This window comes from Pagrus major, chromosome 7 (genome assembly GCF_040436345.1).
Source record: "Pagrus major chromosome 7, Pma_NU_1.0".
In the NCBI taxonomy this organism is placed as follows: domain Eukaryota; kingdom Metazoa; phylum Chordata; class Actinopteri; order Spariformes; family Sparidae; genus Pagrus; species Pagrus major.
The window spans coordinates 19,735,167-19,760,225 of record NC_133221.1 but is presented as its reverse complement, the minus strand read 5'-3'; the positions used below and the strand labels follow the sequence as shown (position 1 = coordinate 19,760,225).

At 40.0% G+C, this 25,059-nt stretch overlaps 2 protein-coding genes across 6 annotated transcripts; one reads left to right on the top strand and one right to left on the bottom strand.

The window, feature by feature from the left end:
* Window positions 1–9,558: 9,558 nt before the first annotated feature.
* On the bottom strand, window positions 9,559–15,107 carry ciroz (ciliated left-right organizer protein containing ZP-N domains). Its single transcript, XM_073470958.1, has 11 exons — window positions 14,802–15,107; window positions 14,641–14,723; window positions 14,462–14,563; window positions 14,250–14,374; window positions 14,018–14,161; window positions 13,884–13,922; window positions 13,596–13,733; window positions 13,421–13,505; window positions 12,399–12,595; window positions 12,176–12,293; window positions 9,559–10,129 (listed from the first exon to the last, which is right to left on the bottom strand). The coding sequence occupies exons 1-11, from the start codon at window positions 14,831–14,833 to the stop codon at window positions 9,642–9,644; spliced, it is 1,551 nt and encodes a 516-aa protein (XP_073327059.1). The 5' UTR covers window positions 14,834–15,107; the 3' UTR covers window positions 9,559–9,641.
* Window positions 15,108–16,049: 942 nt separating this feature from the next.
* tardbpa (TAR DNA binding protein a) lies at window positions 16,050–22,068 on the top strand. 5 transcript variants are annotated; one of them, XR_012179486.1, is made up of 7 exons: window positions 16,050–16,825; window positions 18,305–18,468; window positions 18,621–18,761; window positions 19,440–19,610; window positions 19,688–19,772; window positions 20,577–20,723; window positions 21,452–22,068. XR_012179486.1 is itself a non-coding variant. In XM_073469522.1 (5 exons), the coding sequence occupies exons 1-5, from the start codon at window positions 16,585–16,587 to the stop codon at window positions 20,159–20,161; spliced, it is 1,191 nt and encodes a 396-aa protein (XP_073325623.1). In that variant the 5' UTR covers window positions 16,499–16,584; the 3' UTR covers window positions 20,162–20,255. The 5 variants fall into 5 exon arrangements, 2 of the variants coding, with proteins under 2 accessions (XP_073325623.1, XP_073325622.1); XR_012179484.1 differs by having other exon boundaries at window positions 16,499–16,834; XR_012179485.1 differs by lacking the exon at window positions 21,452–22,068 and adding an exon at window positions 20,901–20,990 and having other exon boundaries at window positions 16,499–16,834.
* The last annotated feature ends 2,991 nt before the right edge of the window (window positions 22,069–25,059 follow it).

Sequence of the window (25,059 nt, the reverse complement as noted above, 5' to 3'; positions counted from 1 at the left end):
GATCTGTGGGCTGGTGTCTGGGTCCAAACTGAGAGCTGCTGTTGCACTGTATTACTCGCAGAATAACTTCCCATGGGTGGATGGTCTGTCAACAAAGATCCCTGTCCTTAGATCACTGAGCACTACAAATTAATTAAAGGAAAATCGCAACCATCATTGACTTTGTTCTCGTATATATAATGCGACAAGGAGCACCTATGGAAGCTTTTTGTTGCTCTTCAGAAATGAGCTGCATTTGGGAATAGGCATTATTGGAAAGGCACCCTCAATGACTTGTTGCAACACACTTCAAGCACTTTCGTGACTACTTTTTGCTCCCTATACACAAGCTCATAATGAGAAAACACAGTTCAGAAGAGAAAAGACATCTCAAACAGCATGTTTACCCTTCACACAACATGGAGGAATTAAAAATGGATGAGCGCCCCATCCATTATTTCAACCTCCAAATGGCAAAATCTGTATAAAGCTCTGAGTATCCGTCTGGGTGAAAATAAATAAATCAAATATGCACTTCAGCGTTTCCTGCCTTTTTCTGCGTAGGATACGGTGTCGTGTTTGCAGAGGGCACATCCTGCTCTTGAAAGCATGATGAGCTTTCTAAACGTATATAAATAAACCAAGAGTTTTCAATTAGCTTTCTCATCTTTTCTGTTAATTCAAATGATTTTGTCACTTTTTCCGGGACGGTGCATATAATATTTAGGCTTCTCTCCTGCTTCTCCCGGCCCCGCTCTCCCAGCTGAATTTCTCCTATCTGAAGTATTCTAATTTGCAAACACAGTGGTGTCAGAAGTGATTTTGCTGTAAAGTCACTAATTATATGCAACATCAATGCGATGTGGGGAAAACGTTAAAAATTTAGCATCACAAGACAAATGGAAAAATGCGTGCTGAAACAAGGAAAAGCAGCACTAACATTCACAGTTTTTCAATGAATAATACATGCTTTTTTCCCTGCTTCACCAGGACTCGCCCGGACCGGCTTCAGCGCCACTCTCATCTTTGCCCTAAAAAAATATACGTGTTTATGACTTTTCACATGCAGCACTGTTGTTTACATTACGTCCGCTCATTAAAGGAATTGTTGACTATATGAAGCATTGTTCTGTGAGCTGATTTCATTAGCAGCCAAGTGGAAAAACAATAGGAGGAAAAAAAAGACTCGAGCAAGACCATGGCATGAACAATTGAAACTAATTTAGTTTTCTTCCTCGGCATGAAAACACACATTTAAAAAGTTTGTAAGGATTAAATGATATTTCTATGTAGTTTGGGGAAGATATTTTAATCAGAAGAGAAAGATCTTTTTTAATGACTAAACAAACTAATTAAACAAACTCTCTTCATTCTCATGACTGAATAAACAAACTGACCTTAAAGGACAACACAATTTCATACTGTTTTACATGGTTTATTTTTGGCAGACCCCGCCACCTTTCTGTTCTGTGGACCTAATTTTCCTCTGATACAGCGTGTTATGACAAAAAACTTATTTCTAACTTTGTATTATTATTTCTTTGATATTGTAAATATTAAAATAATTTGAATTTCTTCAACAAAACTACAGAGAGCCCCTTTGGGTTTTTTTTAGTGTTTTGTCTTGGCAGAACAACAATACTATAGATAATATTAACTAGCTTGTAATTACCTCACCTGTTTTGCAACAAGACTGAACAAAAGTACCGGCGCCTGTGGTTTATTGTGGCTCCCCAGGCACTCACCAAACGGCAGCCGTGTGTACTGTATGAAGGTGGAGAGGAGGTTGATAAACTGCTGGTGCATCAAGCTGATCGCAGCTAACATGACCTGCCCTCTGAACTCTGTTAACCAAGACTGACACGGTGGGTCATTGTCGGGCCGACAAACAACTTTGCTTTATTTTGAAGGTATTTTCATGGCTCCCTTTACACGGTAATTATATTCCAAATCATTATGTGTTGTAAAGTCTATTGACCCCTAGTAAACTTATATTTACCAAGCTGGAACAGTTAATGAAATAGTCTTTTAATTAGCTCTCCTCTTAAGGGTGGAACATCTGAAGGGGTCCCTGTTTTGTTTTGACTTTGTGGTTGACTGAAAGGTGCAGATCCACTGCTCTGAGATAAAACAGTAATATCTTAATTAAGACGTGCCGTTTAACTGTTTACAGTCAAAGTCAGCGCCACTGCCTCTCTGCCAGGGGCGGCACCTGCAGTACAGGAATATTCACCGCACTATGAATCAATAAAACAATATCATAATTTCTTCTTTTGTTGTTTTGTTTTTTTAGGGCCGGGTCGTTTTTCAAGCTTGACTGATTGAAAGTGGTCTTGGACTACTCAAGGTAACAACTGGAGGGGGGGTTGGTGGGGTGGGGGGTTCTTTGCTGCTTGTATAATGCAGTCTTTGGCAGGCTCTCTCTTTGTATTAGATACATTAGGACGGAAATGTGCACTAACTTAAAAATGCTCATGTGAAAAAACATGGAATGTATTAAATTAATGGTCTCTTTTGCCTCAGGGCAGTAATGAAAAGGGACCCCCAATGAGTTCATTTTTCACGGCTTTGGTTATGCATTCAACACTCTAATTGAATTTCAATGTAAGTTTTACAAAGTCTTTATTACAGTGACTCTTGATGTAAATTACATGTGATCTATCGTGGGACTTTCACCCATTAAGTAATTTAATTGTGACATGCACTTTCTACGCACCTCATGCTTTTATGCCTATTCCACCTCATCTGAATTGTCAGTTTCTTCTATTATCTGCACTGTTTATGTGGATTGAGGAAAGCAGTCTGCATAGACTCTAGGCAACTTCCATGAGAACAGCTCCTTAAAAGGAGTAATTGCTCGTCGTCCCCCATGCTAAGAAGGGGACAGCACCCGACAGCTAGAGTATACTGGAGTATACACAAGTCACAAGGATTTGCAAGACATTTGCAGATGACTGCACAGAGCACATTTTATGTGCGAAAATTGTATTATTAGATTTATCCTGTGAAGAGGAAAAATACAGCACTCAGAGCAAATAAAATGTATTAAGATCTCCAAATTTCTGCACAAGATGAGTCACCTTAATGCTTAACACAATACGCATGTTGCACGTTTATCGAAACAGAGACAATACCTTCAATGCTTTCTTTGTGAGCGTATTCGTCTGTGAACTGCATTCTCAGACCTGATGTCTGAAATACAACCTGGGAGTCAGTTTTCTCTGTCTCCATCTAGTGTTTCTGCCTTGAGCCTTCCTACATCCAGAGCATAAATAGAAAACCATCACCTCCCTTTTCCTTTACCATTATAAAACAAGTCTAAAAAAAAAACACACAGCGACAAGACGGAAATCTTATTCATAAACTGAACGTTTCTCATCAATAGCGCGGCTGTGTGTGAGCAGACATGTGAATGTGCGTGAGCTGTCTGAAATACTGAGGCCGAATTGACCTGATCATTAGAAGGGGGAAGAGGCTTGACCTGATATTTCCTCTGTTGTTTGGTCAGGAAAGGGACGTTATTGTAAAAGGGCTGTAAAGATAAATAACCCTGCCGTTTCCATGGCAAAGGCGCAAACAGTGGCCACCGAAGACAAAAGAGCTGAAGACAATAAATCCAGCACTGTCAATTTTGTTTAGTTTTCAGAGTGTTTTTGAGGGAAATATGGTTTCAAAACAAGAGGCCACGTCCATTTTTCCACGGAGAAAGGGAAATCGGATCAGTTTTTTCTGCCTTTTCTGAACAGGCATGCAGATTCATCTCCTACATTACTTTCCAAGCCACGCCATCCTGATTTGTAATAGGAATATCTGACACCATATTTTGCCTTTGGATCAGGAAACTCCTTGTACAGCTGTATACATGTTTTTATAGCCTTTGAAAGAAAGGGTATTGTCTTTAAATTCCTAAGAATACTTGGTCCAGCCCTCAAATTTAAGTGGAAAACCATCCCAGGCCCCTTTTTTTTCCACAAGCTGAACAATCAAGACTGTACATGCACATTTGCCTCATGCTTGAGGTCAACTGGAGTTCATCGCAATACAACAAATGCAGGTTCAAAATGTCATCAACTTTACTTATCATACAAGTACACATTAAAGAGGAAAAGATTTGACCTTTTCACAGAGTGTGTTTACAGGTCGTGTGGTACTGCTAGGTGGAAAAATACAGTATAAAGTCTCTTGTGCCCCCAGAGAGAGAGCTGACTGTCATGAGGAAATGGGGGTGGCAAGGCGAGATGACTGCAAGACAGCTGCCGAGCAAGAGACCACTGTTCGAGACGCTGTTTCAACTTTTGTAAGTTTGAAATCACTGGATATTTTTTATGAAACGTCAGGAGCTTTTCCAACCATGTTAGTGGCAAACAAAAGCTGATATATTTTACTCCACAGCTAGGTGAGACAGCAGCCAAGAAAGCGAGAGAGAGCACTGTTTGACATGGTGCTTCAACATTTGTAAGCATTAAACCATTGGATATTTTTAACGAGAGATCACTGTTCAAGACGGCATGTTATCATTTGGAAGCGTAAAAACACTGAATATTTTTGATGAGAGACCACTGTCCGACCTGTGTTTCAACATTTGTAAATGTGAAACCACTGGATATTTTTGACGAGATACCGCTGTTTGAGATGGTGTTTCAGCATTTGTAAGCATGAAACCACTGGATATTTTGAGCAAGAGACCACTGTTCGAGATGGCATTTAGACAATCGTAACTGTGACACCACTGGGTATCTTTGACGAGAGACTACTGTTTGAGATTGAGATTTCAACATTTGTAAGTGTGAAATCACTGGATATTTTAAATGAGACGTTGGGATCTTTTCTAGCTGTGTTAGTGGCAAACAAAATGATATATTTTTGAGTGCACATCTAGGCAACACGCCTGCCAAGTATGAGACCACTGTTTGAGACGGTGTTTCAAAATGTGTAAGCATGAAACCACTGGATATTTCAGACCAGTGGTCAGCAACCTTTTCAGCTGTGTTAGTGGCAAGATAAGCAGAAATATTTGGCTACACTGCGAGGCGAGACTGCTGCCAAGCAAAAGACCACTGTTTGAGATGCTGTTTCAACATTTGTAATCATGAAACCACTGGATACATTTTTATATTTCCAGCTGTGTTTGTGGCAACAGAACAAGGTAAGCCAAAACGATCTTTTTATAACCCTAACCAACAGTACATTGCTGACATTTTTCCAGCTATTGTGAAGTTTGAAAGTAAAAAAAAAAAATAAATAAAAATATGGCGGTGTGGAGTTACAAAGACTTGAGCTTCCCAGTCGCTACATTACCGTTACTAGCAAACCACGACTAAATCTTAAACCAAAGTGTTGGCAATCAAGTCTAACATGCTAGAGGAGTGAAATGATAAATTAGCAGAGTAATTTGTAATTCAGGATGTTCTTTATAACAGAAAAGCTTCAAGTTCAACTTTCATTTGGCACTTTCTTTTTTGCCCTTTTTCTGTCATCACCAGATAATCTATTCTACTGTGTAAAAGAAAAAAACCCTCCATGGCTGCCCTCTCTGCCCCCACGAACACCGCCCCATCTTCTCATCGCCAGGGGAGATGAGCCTCGTCAGAAGCGAGGCGTGATGAGGAGCGGCCTTATCACTCCAATACAAGAGCAAACACAGGAGTCTTTACAGCACGTCGTCTCAGAAAGCAGCGCGCGGCAAAGATTACTGCCCTTTAAGAAGCCCTAAGACACGACCAATCCCAAGTAGTGTTTTATCTTGACAGTTTGCAGCGCTTTGTTTGCCTTTTCTGTGAAGCCTGGGGATAAAAGAGCAGCCTCTGTGAGCTGTGTCTGATTAGGATCTAATTGTTAACATTCACTGTGCCTTTTTTATTATCGAGCCTGGTGTTGCTGTACATGCAGCAGGTAGAGGCCTTTTCAGTGTTATGAAGGACTCTCCCCTTGCTGCTCTCATGTGTTACTCAAGTACTAGTTAGCACTAAGGTGGCAGGAGAGGAGCCCCCAGCTCGTCGACATCAACAACAACAACAACAACAACATCAACAAACAGGAATTGATGGCGAGTGTTTATTATCTGGTTTAATTGCTCCTCATCTGGAGGATCTGACAGTTGCGGTTAATGAGAGAGGGAGAGGAGGCACGCGCTGTTGGCAGCGAGCTTCATAGTGTAAGACGTGTGTGTGTGTGTGTGTGTGTGTGTGTGTGTGTGTGTGTGTGTGTGTGTGTGTTAAAACACATACAGCTCAACAGAAGCAACATCAACACTGAACTGTTCATCGAATGATCACTTAAGGCCGTTAAATCAGGAATTTCAAGTCCAACCTGAGGCCTCCTTTTACCGTAACCTGTGAGTCAAAACCGTACACACACTCTGCAACAAATGCACCTGTGAACCTGCACACACACACGTACAATCACACGCCACTACACCATATCTCACCCGAGCAAAGACAGGATATCACTGAAATCGAGCCTCTTCCTCAATTTTTCATCTGGCCTGCAGCAGCCCTGGCTCAGGTCCAACCAGGGACCTCCCTGACATTGTGTAGTGTCACGCACACACATCCAAGCACGGTTGGACAAAGAAAGCATAAAGACCATTCGGCCTTTAAAGGATCATTTCACCCAAAAATTTTAATTTTGTCATTATCTACTCACCTGCATGTCGAAGGAAAGCTAGGTGAAGTTTTGTAGTCCACAAAACATTTCTGGAGCTTCACAGCAAAACAGCATCGCAGCATTCTCCAAAACAATTGATGTAGATCGGGACTTTTAAAAAACAATTGGAAAAAGAGATAAAATGCTGCTATTTACACTCTTTTTTAAACTGAAATCTTCACTGTAGCTGCTAATAGAGGGTGTAAATAACATCTTTTAAAATCAGTCTGGGATCTCAGGTAGTCTTCATCTACTTCAGCTTTTTAGGAGAATGCTGCAACGCTGTTTTTGTTGTGACGCTCCAGAAATGTTTTGTGGACGACAGAACTTTACCCAACTTTCCATCGGCATGGAGGTGAGTAGATCATGACTGAATTTTCATTTTTGGGTGAAATTGTCCTTTAAGACAGAGGGGCGAAGGCTTTGAGGACAGGGGTGTGTTTTCTCCTCAGAGGAAAGTAGAAAATGATGAGAGAATGAGGGAAACCGAACTTCTACAGAAGATATTGCCCCTCCACTGGATGCCAGACACACACATAAACACACATATAAACACACACCACCACAACCACCATCAGAGGCTGGTTGTCCCATTCATAAATTTCTCCCGTTGAGAAACACGGGCATATCTTAAACAGGGCATACCCGCCCCCTTTTACTACTCCAGCTCAGCAGGCCCACATGGGAACAATTAGGGGTATACGCAAGTTTGGCGAAGGTCCGTAGCAACCAGCTGCATCTGTTTTTATTTACCTTTTGCTCTGGCGCTGGATAATGTCATGAGCACATCTGCTACTGTGCAACGCAACCGTGGTTACATGCGTGGTTGACCCATGATTCTGTAATTACCCGCCGAGCGAGATGAAGAGGCCCAGCAAACCACTCAAAGCCACACAAAGCCTTCCTCCCTCCCCCTCTTCCTCCCCTGCGTCTCTCCAGTGGCATGAAATCCCGTCTGCCTCGCCAAAACATGGTGCTTAGAGCCGGGAGCCGGAGAGCAGAGGATGCTGAAGTGGCATTTAATGACCCAAAGTTGTCCACAATAGTAATTTTGACTTCATTTCGGTGTCATTAAATCGCCAGTCAGTTAATGACACTCTCCTTCTATTACATTGGATCAAATGTGGTTATTCTCAGACGAGTTGAGATGAGATGCACTTATCAAATTTCCTGATCTGATCTGATTGCTTGTTTGTGGTCACATGGCACTAAGCTGCTCAGATTGTCACCAGGCCTTGTTTTCTGACCGCTTCAACACTGAACAAAAACTAGAAATGTTTCATTTTTGCAGCATCACGGTGGTTTCTGCAGGGAGATCTAATCAGGCGTCCCCGCAAGAACTTACAGTAAATGTCTCCGCAGATGGTTCCTTGTTTCAAAAGATGATGTCAACCTCACCCAACCGGGCTTGTCAGGGGACAGGGATTAGTCACAGGTGGGAAATTCAGTTGCAGGTGGCAGTTAAGAAAAATACTTCTCATATGATTCAGAGCATTTCTCCAAAGCTCTTGTGTTTGTTTGAAATCCTGGAAGTCCACATTATTGAGCATCTTTTCACAGCAAACTCAAAGCGGCCAATCAAGACAGGACTTGTTTATAATAATCATGAGTGATTATGAGCAATAACAATGAAGACCATATATGGATCACTTCACAGAAGCAGTGTGTGTGGGGGTGGGGGTGTAGGGGGGGTTGGGTGCCACCATGCTTAGCATCTCCCAGATGTGCAAACCATATGCTCTGACTGAAATTAAAACAAAAAAGAAACAGTGAAACATGAAAGGGATTTTTAACTTTGTAAAGACAGTTAACAGTCGGTACAGATAGGGTAATGACCGACAGAGGCCACATGAAAGAGCCGGGGATGTTGGCGTGCTTTTTGCACCACTTATTCCATTTCCTGCTCATAAGTTCACTGAGCAGATGGGGACCAAAGGCACAAGGAAGTTTAGATTTTCTGCCCCACAGCCCATTGTATATGATGCATGTAACTGCGTAACACTGCACTGTTATCATTTACAGACGCTTTGGTGCATACCAGGAGGTCACAATAACAGAGGTGAAAAAAAAGGGGGGTGGGGGGGGGACAAAAGTGAAACATCTTCAGTCATTTTTAGTCAAAAAGATTTGAGTCGTATCTGTGATTCTATATGGAGTACAGTTAAGGAGTTCATTTTTCAAGAAGTTAATTAACTATACTGGCCCAAACTTCTCTTTCTGGCAAATGTTGCATTGCTCTGTGGCAGTTTCTGATCACATATAGCTCACATGACAAACTATAACAAAAAACAAAACAATAAAAAGCTAATAAAACAAAAAAACAAAAAATTGCTACTACTGCAAAAATGTGTAAGAGTGGTTAATTCGGACAAGAGCATCTGCAGACAGGCTGCCGACCCATCTCGAGGGTTTGCTGAAAACACATTCAATAGTGCCCTCTCTTGCTGGTTCAGTATACTGCAGTAAAGTGGCACCACAACAGCTCCAATAAGGTTTAGAGTCAGAAAATGAATTTATGTTTTAAACAGAAGAAGAAAAAAATGCATTTGTTAAGCCTCAATCTCCACCTTAGAAGCATAAAACTCTTAAAATGCATCACTGACAAGCAGACAGTCACTGAAACTCAGGTTTCTCGGAAGGTGGCATCGGCTGTAACAACTGCAGGCTCTTCTCTACGTCAGCCTGTTGTGCCGCTCGGATAGAGACGTGTTTATTTAACGCCTGCCTCGTCTGTGTCTGGATAATGTCTGCCCCGAGGCACCGGCTGGCAGAGGTCTGGCTGTATTTCTGCTTGTATAATCAACCTTCACAGCGCTGACTGCCCACAGCAACACCTTTAAAGACTGCAAACAGACATAGATGCAACACGTGACACCAAAAGAAGTGAATCAAAAGGCCTTAGAGCAAGTGTTGTCACTACACTGAAACTGCATTTGAAGTCTAGTGTGACTTTTAAAACACAAAACAAAGAAAATTACATTTAATTATCAAGTATTTTGCATTTATTTGTCAGCTTTCTAGTCCTCCCACATCCACTTCAGTCTCCTCTGCTTCAGCTGGTCTTTATTCTTATCCGTTGTGTTGAATTGTTGATACTCGTGTTCAGGTGGATCCGTTGTGAGGAAAGATGCTTCTGATGACTCACTGAAACCTCGCTCTGAGGAAGCATCTGTGGTTTCATTTAGAAAATCAAACAAGCTTGTGTCAGTTGTATTAATGGAAGTAATGTTGTCGGAAGACACATTTCCACTTTGACTCTTCGACGGCTCATCAGTGTTGAGATTGAAACTGTGAGTCTCCATCTGTGTGTGAGGTGATTTAGTTGTGGAAAACTCTGCAGTTGTCTCGTTGAGCTGAGCTGTCTCGATTAGTTTCCCTGCAGGTGCCGTGGTGCGGTCCAACGAAGGCTGTTCTGTAGTTAAATTCTCATGTTTAGAGTTGAGTGTGTACAGGACTGTGGTGTTTGGACCAGGAGAAGATGTGATGTGTGACTCAGCAGGCCTGACTGTAGAGGTACGAATGCATGAGTTTAGTAAAGGTGAAATTAGTAACATCCAAAAGCAATATTTATATTCCAACATTTATTTAGATATTTGATTTTATAATAATGTGGATTTTATGCACAATTTTACAAACTACCTCCATAACAACACTAAAGAATCACAGTTTCCTTGCAGTTACTCCATAAACTAGTACATCCTTGTGTTTTTTTCTTTCTTTCTAGCTTCAAACAGCGTTCTGGGGGCCTTATTTTCCTCTGAGAACAGCTTGTTTATTCAGTTATGTATTATTGCCTTATTCATATTGTGAATGTTAAAATTCTCAGTTTGAATTCCTTCTACAAAACTACATAGTGCCCCTTTAATGCTACGTCTCTTGAATGTTTGACCTGTGCAGGATGAAGTGTGTGCAGAGTTTGAGGTAGAAAGGCTGTTTTCACATTCATGTGTTGAAGGGGGAAAGTTTGTCTCACCTTCAGCCCCTGGCAGACTGTTCAAACAAATCCAAACAAAACAGTTGCCCAAACATGACAGGTCAAAGAGTTGACTTCAAGTGACCTCAAAATGGAGACTGAAGTGGATATCTATCGTAATCTAGAGACACACCTTGTAGTATTGTGTTTAAAAGTGGCAAGACATGTTCAAACATGAAATATCTTTATCTATCTATCGTTTTTCATTTTGTCGTTACAGCAGGCTGTTGGAAGAGGTGACACCACCTATGAGGCGTCAAAATACCAATTACAAGGACTGCATCTCTCAAGGTAAGCAACTGATGGTCACTTTAAGGTTTTTGGCAACAGGTAAGTGCTAATTAGGCTGGCTTTATTAGGTCTAGGGCTCGATATGGTGAAAACAAAATCATATTTTGATTATTTTGATAGATATTGCAAATGCGATATAATTCAAGATTCCTGGGAATCACAATTTTTCTTATAAGTGCTCATGTCTTAAAAACTTACAATAAACATGTTCAATATGCTATTATTAATACTAATATAGTCTTATTAATGTTAATAGGCATCTTATAACTGACTTTGTGTCACCACAACTAGCTTGGAAGCCAGTCCTGATCCAGTATGTAACTTACACATACTTACAAGTGAAATATGGAAACTTGAAACCTCCAGTGCACAGACACTGAGAATGGGCTCTACAGGGAAGTAGGAGACATCTCACGTCCAGCAGTTAAACTTTAGAAATGGACAAATATTTGCATATTCATAGATTCTGTATTTTTTATTCTCTATTTATTTTATGTTTCTTTTTTATCAATGGGGTGAGGTAGATGTCATTTTAAGAATCTTAAAATATTTTTAAATACCTTAACTTTTGTAATGGAAAAAACATATCAGACCCAAATATTTATTTAATTCAGAGAATTTTCAGATGTCTTAAAACATATCTGTAGGGGATCTATAAAACAAAAATGCGAACATTTGTATATCATTGTGACTGTAAGAATTGTAATTGCAAGCAAAATGTCTTTGATGGTATAGATAATGAGAGTGCAAGTTAATAAAAAAAATGAAAGTACGTTTTGTAAGAACTGTTATAAGGTTGGTAACGAAACAGAGTCTGGTAAAAGAAGGAACGTTAATGTAGATACAAGTTGATCAAGTTACTGTTCATATGCAAATATATTAGCATCTTAATATCACGAAGATTCAGTCTTGTTCTACTCTATTTTAGGTTTTAATCCTTTATACTTTCACTACTTATGAATTATATGTATATTTTGTATATAATACAGTAGTAGCAGTAGTTTGTTGCAGTCCTTATTAACAATTTTACACAGAAATTTCTCTGTTGCTTTTCTTTTCTTTAGTCTTATTCGGTTTTCTTTCTGTCCGTCACTTTTGTTTGAACTTTTATCTCACTTTAAATTGTCTGAAAGGTGCTACATAAAGTTAAATGATTGGTTGACTGAGCAACAAACAGAAGTGCCTGGTGTGACTACAGTAAAAGCCTTTCAATGGCTAGTGGTCAAAATATCCTCCAATAATTAATCACCACTTTATTTTTACTGTGTTCATCAGCAGCACACTCACCTGTGCATGGCAGTGTGTTCTCCATGGTCCAGTGCATTTTGTGATTTGTCTCTTTGAAGGTGAGCACAACATCCACCCTGTAGAACGGCTGCAGGAGTTGTTTGCTGTCTGTGCAGGCCTGTAAAACAAACCCAGTTTAGACGTCCAACACTGTAATGACTCCTTATAGGAAGAGTCAGTCAGTACATACATTCACTGTGAGACCTGTTGTTTCAGTACTAACCTTGGTCTGGAGTATCTGGGCTGTGGGGATGATCAGTGTCACAAACTCACTGGTCTCGTGCACAGTGAAGTTATCTGTCTGGTTCACCGACACATTACTGACTGTCAGTGCTTCGTTGTCGTGGCTGCCTCGTTTGGTCAGACCCATGTGTCGTTTGAAAATGTGCAGCACCGTCTCCTCTGCTGTGGACGTGGTCACTGAAATTGACATCAGGGATAAAATGTGTTACCGGTTATCAGAACGTAACCAAGTATGTTAATTTAAAGTTAATTTAGCTCCGGTCAGCACAATACTAATAGACACAACTATAAATAACACGACCATAAATGATTAGGTTAAGCGTTTACATCATAAAACAAATGACCATCTTATAAAATATGATTTTCATCTTAAGTGCATAATAAAGGATCTAATGACCCTTACAAGGCATTGTTCTCTCTTTAGATCCAGTAGCTGCTAAAATCATATTTAATTGTTAATAAATGCATAATAAGATATTATTAATTTTAATAAGGCAACAAAAAAATGATAATCACAAGAGAAATATCTTCATTGACTGAATTTTGAATACCTAAACAAAACTAAATAAACAAACTCTCTTTGTTTTCATGACTGAATACGCTGAATAAACCAACGTTCTTGTTTATATTTGGCGGACCCCGCCACCTTTCTAGCTCCAAACCTTATTTATTTTTTGTTGAGTTTGAATTTCTTCTTTAAAACTACATAGTGCCCCTTTAAAGTAATGTAACTTGATTACTTTCTGCTACTTTTGGATTACCTCAATACCAAACATATGCAAATGAGGACAAGAGAAAATAAATATCAATAAGATGACGTTTATTTAATCTTAATACCGAGTGTGTGTTCTGTAAGAATACACAAGTGTGTATTTGGTTTCACTCAAAACCAGAGTGTGTGCATGTGCATAGTTACAGACTAGTGTGTCATTCATTATTCCTAAATTGTAATCCTGTTCATTATTATTATTTTTATTAAGGTACTCTCTGCTTGCTACCCACCTTTTGGACATGTGGCTTCCATACTGTAGGCATACTGACCGCTGACCAGCTTCAAGGCCAAGAATTCCCCTTCAGTTTCCATCACCTGTGTCAACCAAAGACATTGAGTAATAGCTGTAATGCTTCTATTGGTCACTAGGTGGCAGTGTGCTGTGTGAGCTGTGAGGTCTCTTACTTTGACAGGGCTCAAGACCTCCCTCCTCCTGCCTTGAACTGTGATGTCTGGCCCCCTCATGTCAGTGTTCATCTGGATCAGGCTGGCATCCTCCAGAGCTACAATGAGGTGATCGCTCAGAGACAGAGACCAATGCAACTGTAACGCACAACCAAACGTGCACCATCAGACAGATTCACCTTGTCTGTTTCTAGCTCTTGTTCAAACACATGCAAAAAGACATTTGTTCAGATTTAAAGTGCCTTCATATTTTGAAGGGCTGATTTTGGGATTGATTTCAATTGGTACCTCGTTATCCCAGCTGTCATAGGGAACTGGTCTGGTCACCTACGGACACACACAAATCTTATTAGGATAAGCTAAATTCTCGGCTAAAACAGCACACTTACACCTACAGTACACATGATGATGTCAGCTGTTACCTGGATATAGTCTGGGTCGCACTGAATCTGCTCTCTGCTGGGCAGCACAGGAACCATGGGACACTTCATCATTAAACTGTGAGGTCTGCCTCCAAATCGATTAATCCTCTTCACCAGATTCAGTGTCAGGACATGGTAGCCATGCTGAACAATCAACATACAACCAGAGGATTATCGCCACCAAGCTGAGCTGCAAAAGTCAATACGTATGGATATTTCTTGAGTGACGTACCTGTTGCTGAACAAAACATCCAGTGTAACTAACTCTAAAAATAAAATTCTTGTCAGGGTCTTTGTGCAGTGAGAATCCACAGGCAGTCAGGTGGAGGTTTAGGTGATCCAGAGATGCAAGGTTGGCTTTTGGAAAGCGAAAGGTGATTCAGAAGACACATATTTACATATTTAATCTCAATATTGTTTCTCTTTTGTGTCATGAATAATTACCTTGGATCTGCAAGGCCCCAGACAGCCAGATTCCCAATCCTTCAATCCTTGCACTGTGGATCCACATCTCCATGTATTCAGTAAAACATGCCACATCTCCTTCTGAAAATGCAAACTTATTCTCAAATCATGTGACTCTACCATTAACAACTGCATTCCATTAGATAATAAAGGTTTACCTGACAATTTTGCAGTTGGGGTTTCAATCCATTCTCGTTTCTGAATGGCAAACACATTCCTCAAGACTAAACCCTGTAAAACACTGTAGAATAGAGATAGAATTGAGGTTATATTTTGAAGAAAGTATGATTCAACCTTTGTACAACCTTATGGTACTCACATAAGCAGGATGCCAAATCTTATCTGATCCATGCCACTTCCGCTGACGAAAACACCCGCGAGCAGTCAAACCCCAGCCTATTTGTAGGTGAGTGGGCTGATGTCACGGGGGAGGGGAAATAAAACAGGTGCGTTTGCTTTGACATGTGAAAGGCAAGTGACAAAAAGTCACAAAGAATGATTACTGTCTCCAGCATGTGTGAAAAACAGGTTTTAAGTCAGTTGTAGAGTAACCCCAATTGTGAAGATGGTGTATTATGAATGAATAAATCCCCTTAAAGGGTAACTATGTGGTTTTTGAAAAGAAATTCAAACCCAGAAGTTTTATATTTACAATATCAATGAGATAATAAAACAAAGTGAATAAAGAAGCTGTTCTCAGAGGAAAATAAGGTCCCCAGAACACTGTTGGAAGCTAGAAAGGTGGCAGGGTCCGCCAAATATAAACAAGTGAAACAGTATGAATTTGTGTTGTCCTTTAAGCTCAATTTGTTTATTCAGTCATGACGAAGGAGTTTATTCATTTAGTTTGTTTGGGAATGAAATTCTGTCTTTTTTCTGCCATTAAAATCTCAAATTTGACACAAAGTTGGATCTATAAGTCTTGTTATAAGGTTGATAACAAAACCAGGTTAAGGCTAAGCAATAATACAGTTTCATCTAGTAAAGGCAGGAAAGTTTATGTGGGATACAAGTCACTACTAATATGCAAAACATTGTTCTGGGCTTGAGCTATCTTTGGCTGCACAGACTGGCTGTTAACACTGGTGGGTCAGGTTTTACACTTTTACAGAGATGATTTTAAACCTCTTACACATATCACTATCATAATGCATCATATAGCCTATTGTCTGTTCTCTGAAAATGTAAACCAAAAAGACAAATTAAAACACATTTTTCACATGACACATGATTGCATGGTGTTAAATACATGATATTTTCCAATAGCATTTCTCAGTGCGCACCTTTTGTTTGGGCTTTTAAGGTGATACTTTATGGTTCGACTTCAAAGGGTGAATCACAAGCTTTTAACTTTGCCTCTGACAAGTTATAAAACACGGCAAGGTTAATACGTTTCACCACGTAAAGTTTAAACCAAATGTATAACGATTTAAACGACAACTGGTGGTCTGGAGTCAAACTATTCACTGAATGTTGTTATTTTTAACTCTGGCATCCCTACAAAAATGAACAGTGTACCCTCCCAACTAGATGATGTCATCTCTCCGAGATGCGCAGCCATTTTGTTAGCTAGCCTGAGGTTACAGAGGTTAGCCGCGTACCGTTGCAAATATTCACAGTGGACTGGCCATTTCGTACTTTAATTTCATCGAAAAAGATAACTTGTCGATGTTGTCATTTGCGAGCAGTTTTCGCCCACACGCACGTAGACAAAAGGAGGACTCGTGCTTTTGTTGACAGTAAACACAGCGGGAAACTGGATGGTCATTCATTTTTCAGGCGGTCTGGAGTTTGCTAGCTTGTTAGCTAGCTAGCTGGCTAACTTGTTTACGCGTGCTGCTCGCGGAGAAGAACATTCAACTTAAGAGTATTCATGGCCGCAAGCTATTAAATGTTAGTTGTGGAGTGAGTGTTAGCACTTCACACAGTGTATCTATCTGCGTTTGACTGCTATTGCATTTCAGTTGCGTCACTCAGCTAACAGAAGTAAACTTCGACAGAGCTCGACGCCGTGAACCCGTGTGCATCATTAAGGTGTTTAGTGGGAACTTGAGCTCCATCAGCTGATTCCACTTGCGCCAGCGCTCAGCCATTCGGACACCATGTCGGAGTTGTATATTCGTGTGGCTGAGGATGAAAACGAGGAGCCCATGGAGATCCCATCCGAGGACGACGGCACTGTTTTGCTGTCATCGGTAGCAGCTCAGTTTCCAGGGGCGTGCGGGCTGCGGTACAGGAACCCAGAGTCCCAGTGCATGAGGGGGGTCCGGCTTCTGGAGGGGGTCCTGCATGCACCCGAGAACGACTGGGGAAACCTGGTCTATGTCGTCAATTACCCCAAAGGTGCGGCAGGTGATGTAGTTTAGATTTCCCTATCATCTGCACTGTGTATAATATGACCAAAAGTATGTGGTAAACCACGTAAAGCTAATGCTGCCTAATACATCAGCCCTGCAATACACTCGACCTACATCAAGGTTATAATGTGAGGTTTTTGTCTTTGTTTTGTCTTTAGGTGTTGATTCAGCTTGTTATTCTGTCATTATGTTCCTCCTGCAGAACACAGAAATGTTTTTAGTAGTGCAGTACTCAAAATTAGTTACCTTAGTTATTGGGATATTTTAGTGCTTCACTTGATTGTTTATTCTGTGACAAATCTGGATTTTTGTTTTGTGAATATTTTTGGTCCCACGAAAATAATGCAACACATGCATATATGCACCCATATCCCAATATCCATAACTAATTTTGAGTTGTTGTAAGTCTAACTTCACTGTTACTAACAGCGTGGTGAAGTTATTGAGAATAGTGTAATGCAATTCAATAGAACCACAAACTACTGCAAGTAGTGATTATTGTCTTTATCAATTCTGTAGATCATTTTTTGGATTAATCGTTTGGTCTATCAAATGTCAGAAAATTGTGAAAAGTGTCCATCCAAGTTTCTCAAAGTCCAAGGAAGTTAAATGTCTTTGTTGTGAGTCCAAAACAGGAATAATCTGTAGTTTAACACGATATAAAACAGAAGCAGGAAGTCTTTATATTTGAGAGGCCGAAAACAGTATTTTCTGACATTTTTCATGGAAAAATTACTTTACAATAATTGATTATCAAAGTAGTTGCTTTTCTGGCGATTAACTAAACAATAAGTCAATTAATTGTTGCAGCCCTACTCCAAAATGACCTAAAAGTTGAACAAGCGTCTCGTTGTATTGGACTGCCATCATTTTACTGGATGTACCTAACAAATTGGCAACAGAATCTGGCCCCATAGTTCAAACTTAGAGAAGTTTTAATGCTCCATCATGCAGTGATTCTTTTACAGTTACCATACTGTCGTCCTTGTGGCGACAGTAAAGGCCCTCTGCTGTTTTAATCCAACAATGCCCCTGTGTAAGTCAGGGTCTGCAAAAAGAAATGTTTTTTAAGTTTGGTGTGAAAGATCTCGACTGGCACAGAGCCTTGACTCAAACACTTTCGGGATGAGCAAGGCTTTATCCTCCAACATCAATGCCTGTCTTCTCTAATGGTCTTGTGGCTGGATGGGAGCAAATCCCTGCAGCCAGGCTCCAAAACTTTATAGAAAACTTTAACCGCAGAGTAGGAAGCTGTTATAGCCTTGTATTAATGCACATGATTTTGGAGGGAGACAACCTGATAATGAACTTAATGTTGTGTTCACATACTTTTGAACATTTATTGAACTTTTGTCATTGTGCATCATCATCATCAATCACCAATCACCCAAGGAGTACAGAGGGTCTGTGTTCATGTGATTGGTTCTTTTTCCTGATGTAACTCACTCCTGTTTATTCTTCACAGATAACAAAAGGAAGATGGATGAAATAGACGCTGCCTCAGCTGTGAAAATAAAAAGGGGCTTTCAGAAGACATCAGATCTCATTGTCCTGGGGCTGCCGTGGAAAACAACAGAACAAGACCTTAAAGATTATTTCACTACATTTGGGGAAGTCATCATGGTGCAGGTAGTAACCTCTCGCCTGGCTCTGAATATTTCTTTGTTAGGCTTAGAGTGTAAATAAGGATTTCTTTTTATGTTTCTGGTTTAGTTAAAATTGTTCATAAATGTCTTGTTCATAAATGTATTGTTCATACATTTAATCTGTGTCCACTCCAGGTCAAGAGAGATGCAAAGACTGGCAACTCAAAAGGGTTTGGGTTTGTCCGGTTCACTGACTATGAGACACAAACCAAAGTGATCGCTCAGAGACACATGATAGATGGACGATGGTGTGACTGCAAACTTCCCAACTCAAAGGTATTTTGGGCTAGGTTGAACAGTTAATCGAAATATTGTCAAATTCACAATATATTATTTATTTTATTTTACTTATTCACAATAAGTGAAATATGAAATCGCAGGAGCTTCAATTTTTTTAATAAAGGTAAAATGTGTCACAGCATACTATTATGAATGAAGCATTGTGGTGCTACAGAGATGTCCCAGACTTCAAATCCCATTCTCCAGACGTACTAGAACATGCTTCCTTGGTACAGACCCCCCAGCAAAAGTCACATCATCATCATTTTTATATGGAAAATTTCAGGGAAAATGAAATGCAAAAGTAACCATTCCCACAATTTTTTTTACTCATATCGCAATATCTATAACAATAATCTCCTGTTATTGCATATTTGCATATCGTTCCGCCCTGTTTTGAGTATCAACGGAAACTTCATGATATAAATAAATTCAGATGGTTTTCAGGTGAAGGATCAGTTGATAAGTTATAGGTGGTCCCCTGGATTCCTGCTGACATTTTTGTTTGGTCTTAATCATTAATACTCAATTTCTTCTTGAAAAAGAAAAAAAAACTTAAGTGTATGTCACAAATGTTGATTTAATGTTGGATAACTGTGTCTGAATTAATCAGAAACATTACTGAAACCTCATGTAGATTGCCTCATTTATTGCTGTGCCTCTTTGTCCTCTCAGGCGTGTCCTGATGAGCCCATGCGGAGCCGTAAAATCTTTGTTGGCCGCTGCACAGAGGACATGACAACTGATGAACTGAGGCAGTACTTCATGCAGTATGGCGAAGTCACTGATGTCTTTATCCCAAAACCTTTCCGGGCATTTGCCTTTGTCACATTTGCTGATGACCAGGTGAGAGTCACCATCAGTAGTTTATTATTGATATTGTAATAAGGACTGTGGTGATAATCTCCTCACTTCTTTTTCAGGTTGCCCAGGCCCTGTGTGGAGAGGACTTGATCATCAAGGGCGTCAGCGTGCACATCTCCAATGCTGAGCCCAAACACAATAATAGTAGGCAAATGATGGATCGAGGGCGGTTTGGGGCTGGTGGGTTCAGTCAGGGCTATGGCAGTAATCGCGGTGGGCTAGGCAGCGGTAGCGGTGGGGTTAACTTTGGGGCTCTCGGTCTTAACCCGGCAATGGTGGCTGCTGCCCAGGCAGCACTGCAGAGCAGTTGGGGAATGATGGGCATGCTGGCTAACCAGCAGGGCCTGACCACGACGGCAGGCACAGCCACCACGACCCGAGACCAGACCTATAGCTCTGCCAGCACCAGTTACAGCAGTCCCAGCTCAGCTAGCCTCGGCTGGGCTGCAGGCACTAATACCGCCTCCACCAGTGGCTTCAGCTCTGGCTTTGGAAACTCTATGGAGTCTAAATCTTCTAGTTGGGGAATGTAGATAGCTTTGAGTTGACCTTTTTTTTTGTTGCTATTAGGTTAATCTGGTAAGTATACCTACAGGGGGAACTGCTTATATCTTACGTTCCTATTATTTAAAGATACACTGCCTTTTATTTTGTTAAAGAGAAAATTTATACTTGCGTGTGACTGATTATGTAGTCATGCATTGAATGGGTGAAAAGTTTGTAAGTGGAAACTGCCACACTCCCCTGTTTTGTTTTTGAGGAAATGTTACACTGTGCATGCAAGATAAATATTTATAAACATGCACGAGTATGTCGAGAGCCCCTTCAGCCACCTGTAAACTGGGCTTGATATAATTATAGTATATGTGTATGCAGTTGATTGCATCTTTTTGTTTGTTTTTTGTTTGACGTCTTTTGGAAACGCCTTCATGAAAATCTCTTCTGCAGTTCACCAACTCTTTCCCCAATTCCCGGGAGGAAGCGCCTCATTGGCAGCAATGTTCGCCAGATCTCAGTATCAATTCCCCTCTTCCCATGTGTAAATGCTTTGTCATCAAAGAACACAGCTTCACTCTTCATATACTGTGTTAGACGGTGGGTGTTGTCTTTTTTTCCTCCCCTTTTTTTATGGATATAAAAATCGTGTCTGCTCTTGTCGCTTTTTTCGAGATCAATGAGTGGGATTGATGTTGGACCGAGTGAGAGTGAGCGAACGGGAGAGCAAGAAAGCACGTGTGAGAAGGACTGACTGTGCACATTTCTTTAAAACAGACAAATGCCTGCGAGAGTTGAGAAGAACTTGGCTATTGTGCGAGTGTGAGAGGAAGAAGCAAGTACGAGTGTGTTCCTAATGGCCATCACAAGGACTCTTAATTGTGTCTCGAGATCCCTATGGTCTCTGCTTTCACTCATCGTTTTCTATCAACTTTAATTCTTTAAAAACACAGTGAAATGTCAAGTGCTATGAGTATTTGTATTCTTTCGTAGCTTTTTCTTGCTGTCTGATTTGATGTGAATGCTTTGATGTGTCTGACTGCGTGCTTTATTTTTTCTCCTTGTTATCACCCTCTCTGTGTGAAAATGTGACTTTGTGCTGAGGTCTGTCTGGGGGAAAACACTGAAAGTGTGTTGAAGTTTGCAAGTGAGCTCAGAGGTTGAAAGTTTGTGTTTGAAGTGGTTATGAATGCATTTTCTATGTTTTGTGAATCAAAGGGAAGTCTGAAATAAAACTGAATTTGACTAGGTATGATACACTCTTGACAGTGACTTTATTTTTGTCTTTACATTAATTGAACTGCCAACACTTTAATTCACATGTATAGGGACTTCGGACATGGACAGCCCAGGTTTTCGTCTGAATCCAGGTTGGAGTCAGTTACGGAGAAGCTGAAGACTTTGTTGGGTGGGCCGGCACAAACCAACAATGGAATTGCTGCGCGACTGCCTTAAATCCTGAAAAGGATCTTCGTCACCTCACTAGCAAGAAACCTCGGACCATCCCATTAATGAAATTTAGAGCGGACCGTACTAAATTGGGCTGAGGTATTTATTTATACCTACAAATGTCACAAATAGGACCAAAGTCTCACCTGCAGTTAGACACTGATCATACTTTTTTAAAAAAAAACTTGTGAAACAGAGCCTGCCTTAAATCTGAAACATGCATTTCTGTCAGTAACTGCTTTATATTTTGTCCTCCATAAGTCAATGGAAGTAATCACTGGTCGGTTTCTTTTTAATGTGATCCATCAAATAGAATCAATAAGGCAGTGTGTGTTCTTGTTATTTTGTTTTCTTTGACTGTAAAGTGGTTGGAATGTATAAGCTGAGTGATTTTCAAAGGGACTTCAACGACTGAACATGCCAGCAGGAATTCACTTTTCTGTATTGAAATATTTTAGTATTGCAGTGTAAAATAAAAGTTTTGAGTTTTTCATCACCTGTTGTCTCTCTATGTAGATAAAATGTAGATTAAGTATTTTTCTAACTGGGCCCCACTTCTAGCTCTTATTACAATTTTACATGCCTTGAATATTTTATTTGGAATGTCTGATTTGGTCTTTGGTGTAAAAGTGTCCCACACTGGTTTGTGTCGATGCTGGCTGGGTTAATGTTCTGCCTACAGGAGGTGCTAATGTGCCGTATTTTAAGAAGCTGTGGGTAAGACTCCCAAGTTGTCTTTTATTTATAGAAATGTACCTCATAGTGTTTGTTTCTTCGGTGCTCGGGGAGCGCACCAGTTGGGAACTTCTGAGAATGTAAATGAAACCAGTTTATAGTAAGAGCAGTCGTCCTGCAGAAAAACCCTCAGGGATGCCCAGTCAAAGACTGCATGTAGAACATTGTATACAATGCAAACATATAATACATTCCTGCTGGATGTTATTAACCGTAGATTTAAACATTTGAAAAAAACAAAAAACACTTCACTTAAAAAGTAAGAAAGTTAGAAAATGTGTGTAAAATGATTTGAGTTCCTTGACCTGCTATCAGACAAAGTTTTCAGAATGGAGGAGTTACTTACTATCTTTGTTAGTTGTCAAAAATTGAAAATCCTTTTTTAATATGAAGAAGTAAAAAGGAGTATCACTTCATAACACCTGTACATTATTTTCTGTTTTCAATCCTGTCCCTGGGGTCTCTGCCCTCCATGTTTTAGATGTCTCCCTGCTCCAACACACCTGATGAATGATCATCATGATCAGCTCATCGAGCTCTGCTGAGGCCTGATAAGGAGCCTTTCATTTGAATCAGGTGTGTTGGAGCAGGGGGCGCAGGAACAGGATTTAAAAACACTGCACCAAATTAGTTGAAAAAACTTTAAAATGTGGTAAAACAAAAACAAAACTTGTATAAAATGTAGTTATAACCTCAATTTTGTATCTGAGCTGTGTAAGACATTTGAAAATGAAATGTAATTTTAAATAAAATAAATGATTGCTCAGGTCTATAAAATAATTAAAACTCTCTAATGGTCCTGAAATTTCATACAAGGCTGTGACAGCCATTAAGATCACAGTGAGAATACAGACAGTGATGGGCCACAAACATGTATTTTATAGCTGCAGTTTAATTGAATCTCCCTGCTGTTAACATGGTAACACAGTGTGAACTGATGTGCTTTGTCCCGCTGCTGCAAGCGGTTGAGAAGGTCTTCCAGGAGAAGTTCTTGCAAGGTGGTCTGTCCCCGGAGGTGATGTGGTTTCTGCGGGTCCTCTCTGCCACCTTCTCACTGAGGTACTGCCTGGATCCATGAACCCAAACTGTAGCTCAGTCATATATAGGAGAATCTGCAGCAACTTCCTCTTCTCCTTCTGCAGTTTCTAGTGAGAGTCAAACAGGTTCAACCTTTGTGTTTAAACTTTAAGGTCAAATTGTAAATATAGGAAATTAGTAGAGCTGAATCTCTATTATTCCTAAAAAAAACTAGATCGATCTCAGAAAACACCAGATTAAACATTAATTTCTATTATCAACTGATTGTTTTACAGCACTTTGTTGTCATGAAAAACATCTGTGACAGTTTATATTCTGGAAATCTATACAGATGGAAATCAGGTGAAGTTGAGTAGTCCACAAAGCCTCTCTGGAGCTTCACAGCAAAACAGTGTTGCCATACTCTCAGAAAACAACAAAGTAGACGGGGACATGTGAAGGACAGTGAAGAATTCAGCCTAAAAAAGTGTAGTTAATTTAATTTTAATGTTTATTTTCAGTTGTTTGTTTTGCATTTTTAAACAAGTCCCCATCTACTTCAGTTGTTCAGGAGATCGCTGCAACGCTGTTTTGCTGTGAAGCTCCAGAAATGTTTCATGGACTACTAAAGTTCACCCAACTTTCCATCGGTATGGGGTTGAGTAGATAGTGACTGAATTTCCATTTCTCCCTCCATGAGCCTGCACACAGTTCTATCGTATCCATATTCATCCTCTTATCCTGTATTTGTTATGTACAGTCTAGGTAGAGTCATCTGTTTAAAGAGGCACTATGTAGTTTTGTAGAAGAAATTCAAAATTTTGGTATTTACAATGTTAACTAGGTAATAATAATGTGAACAATGTGAAATATTTATTTTTTTCATAACTGAATAAACAATCTGTTCTCAGAAGAAAATAAGGTCCCCAGAAAACAGTTTGAAGCTGGAAAGGTGGCAGGGTCTGCCACATATAAACAAAGTAAAACTGTATGAAATTGTGTTGTCCTTTAAAGTCAGTTTGTTTATTCAGTCATGAAAAAGAAAAGAGTTGGTTTAGTTTGTTTGTTCTCTTTCTAAAACTACACAGTGCACCTTTCATGTTGTATATGTTACATAAGGTATTGTCATACTTAGTTTTATTCTCATTTACCACAACTACAAGCGGACCACCCTTAAAAAGCAAGTCACTCGAGGATTGTTCATGTAGGATCTGTTTGAAATGAACAAAACCAGCTGTTACTAAAGCCTACCATAGACCTTCAAGCACATCAGTAAGCCACACTATTACACTGGGCGACATGACCCTTCACTATGATGATCAATAGATGATCAGTCCTACATACACTGTCCTGCTGCCAGAAATACTGTGGCTGAATAATCCCCAACAAATGCATAATATTTGCGACTGTTTCAGTTTATCAAGTGTACAGCGCCCAGCTGTTTTAGGAAATTTTAGCCTTTTAAAATTTCTTTTAAAAAAAGTAAATATATTGATGACCTGTTATTGACAATTTTGGTCTTTTCATTAAAATTAACTGCTGATCTTCACCATATGGTCATTTAATTGGATGATGTTCCTTTCAGAAATACAGGAAGTAGAGAGTGTTTGATCTTGATGAAATCCATTTACATCTGTTGTCCAGTCTTCTTCGTCCTCCTCCTGCTTCATTATGCATCATCATCATACTGTACTGTCTGGTGTCGGCTTGCTGCCTGCTCAGTCTGCAGATGACT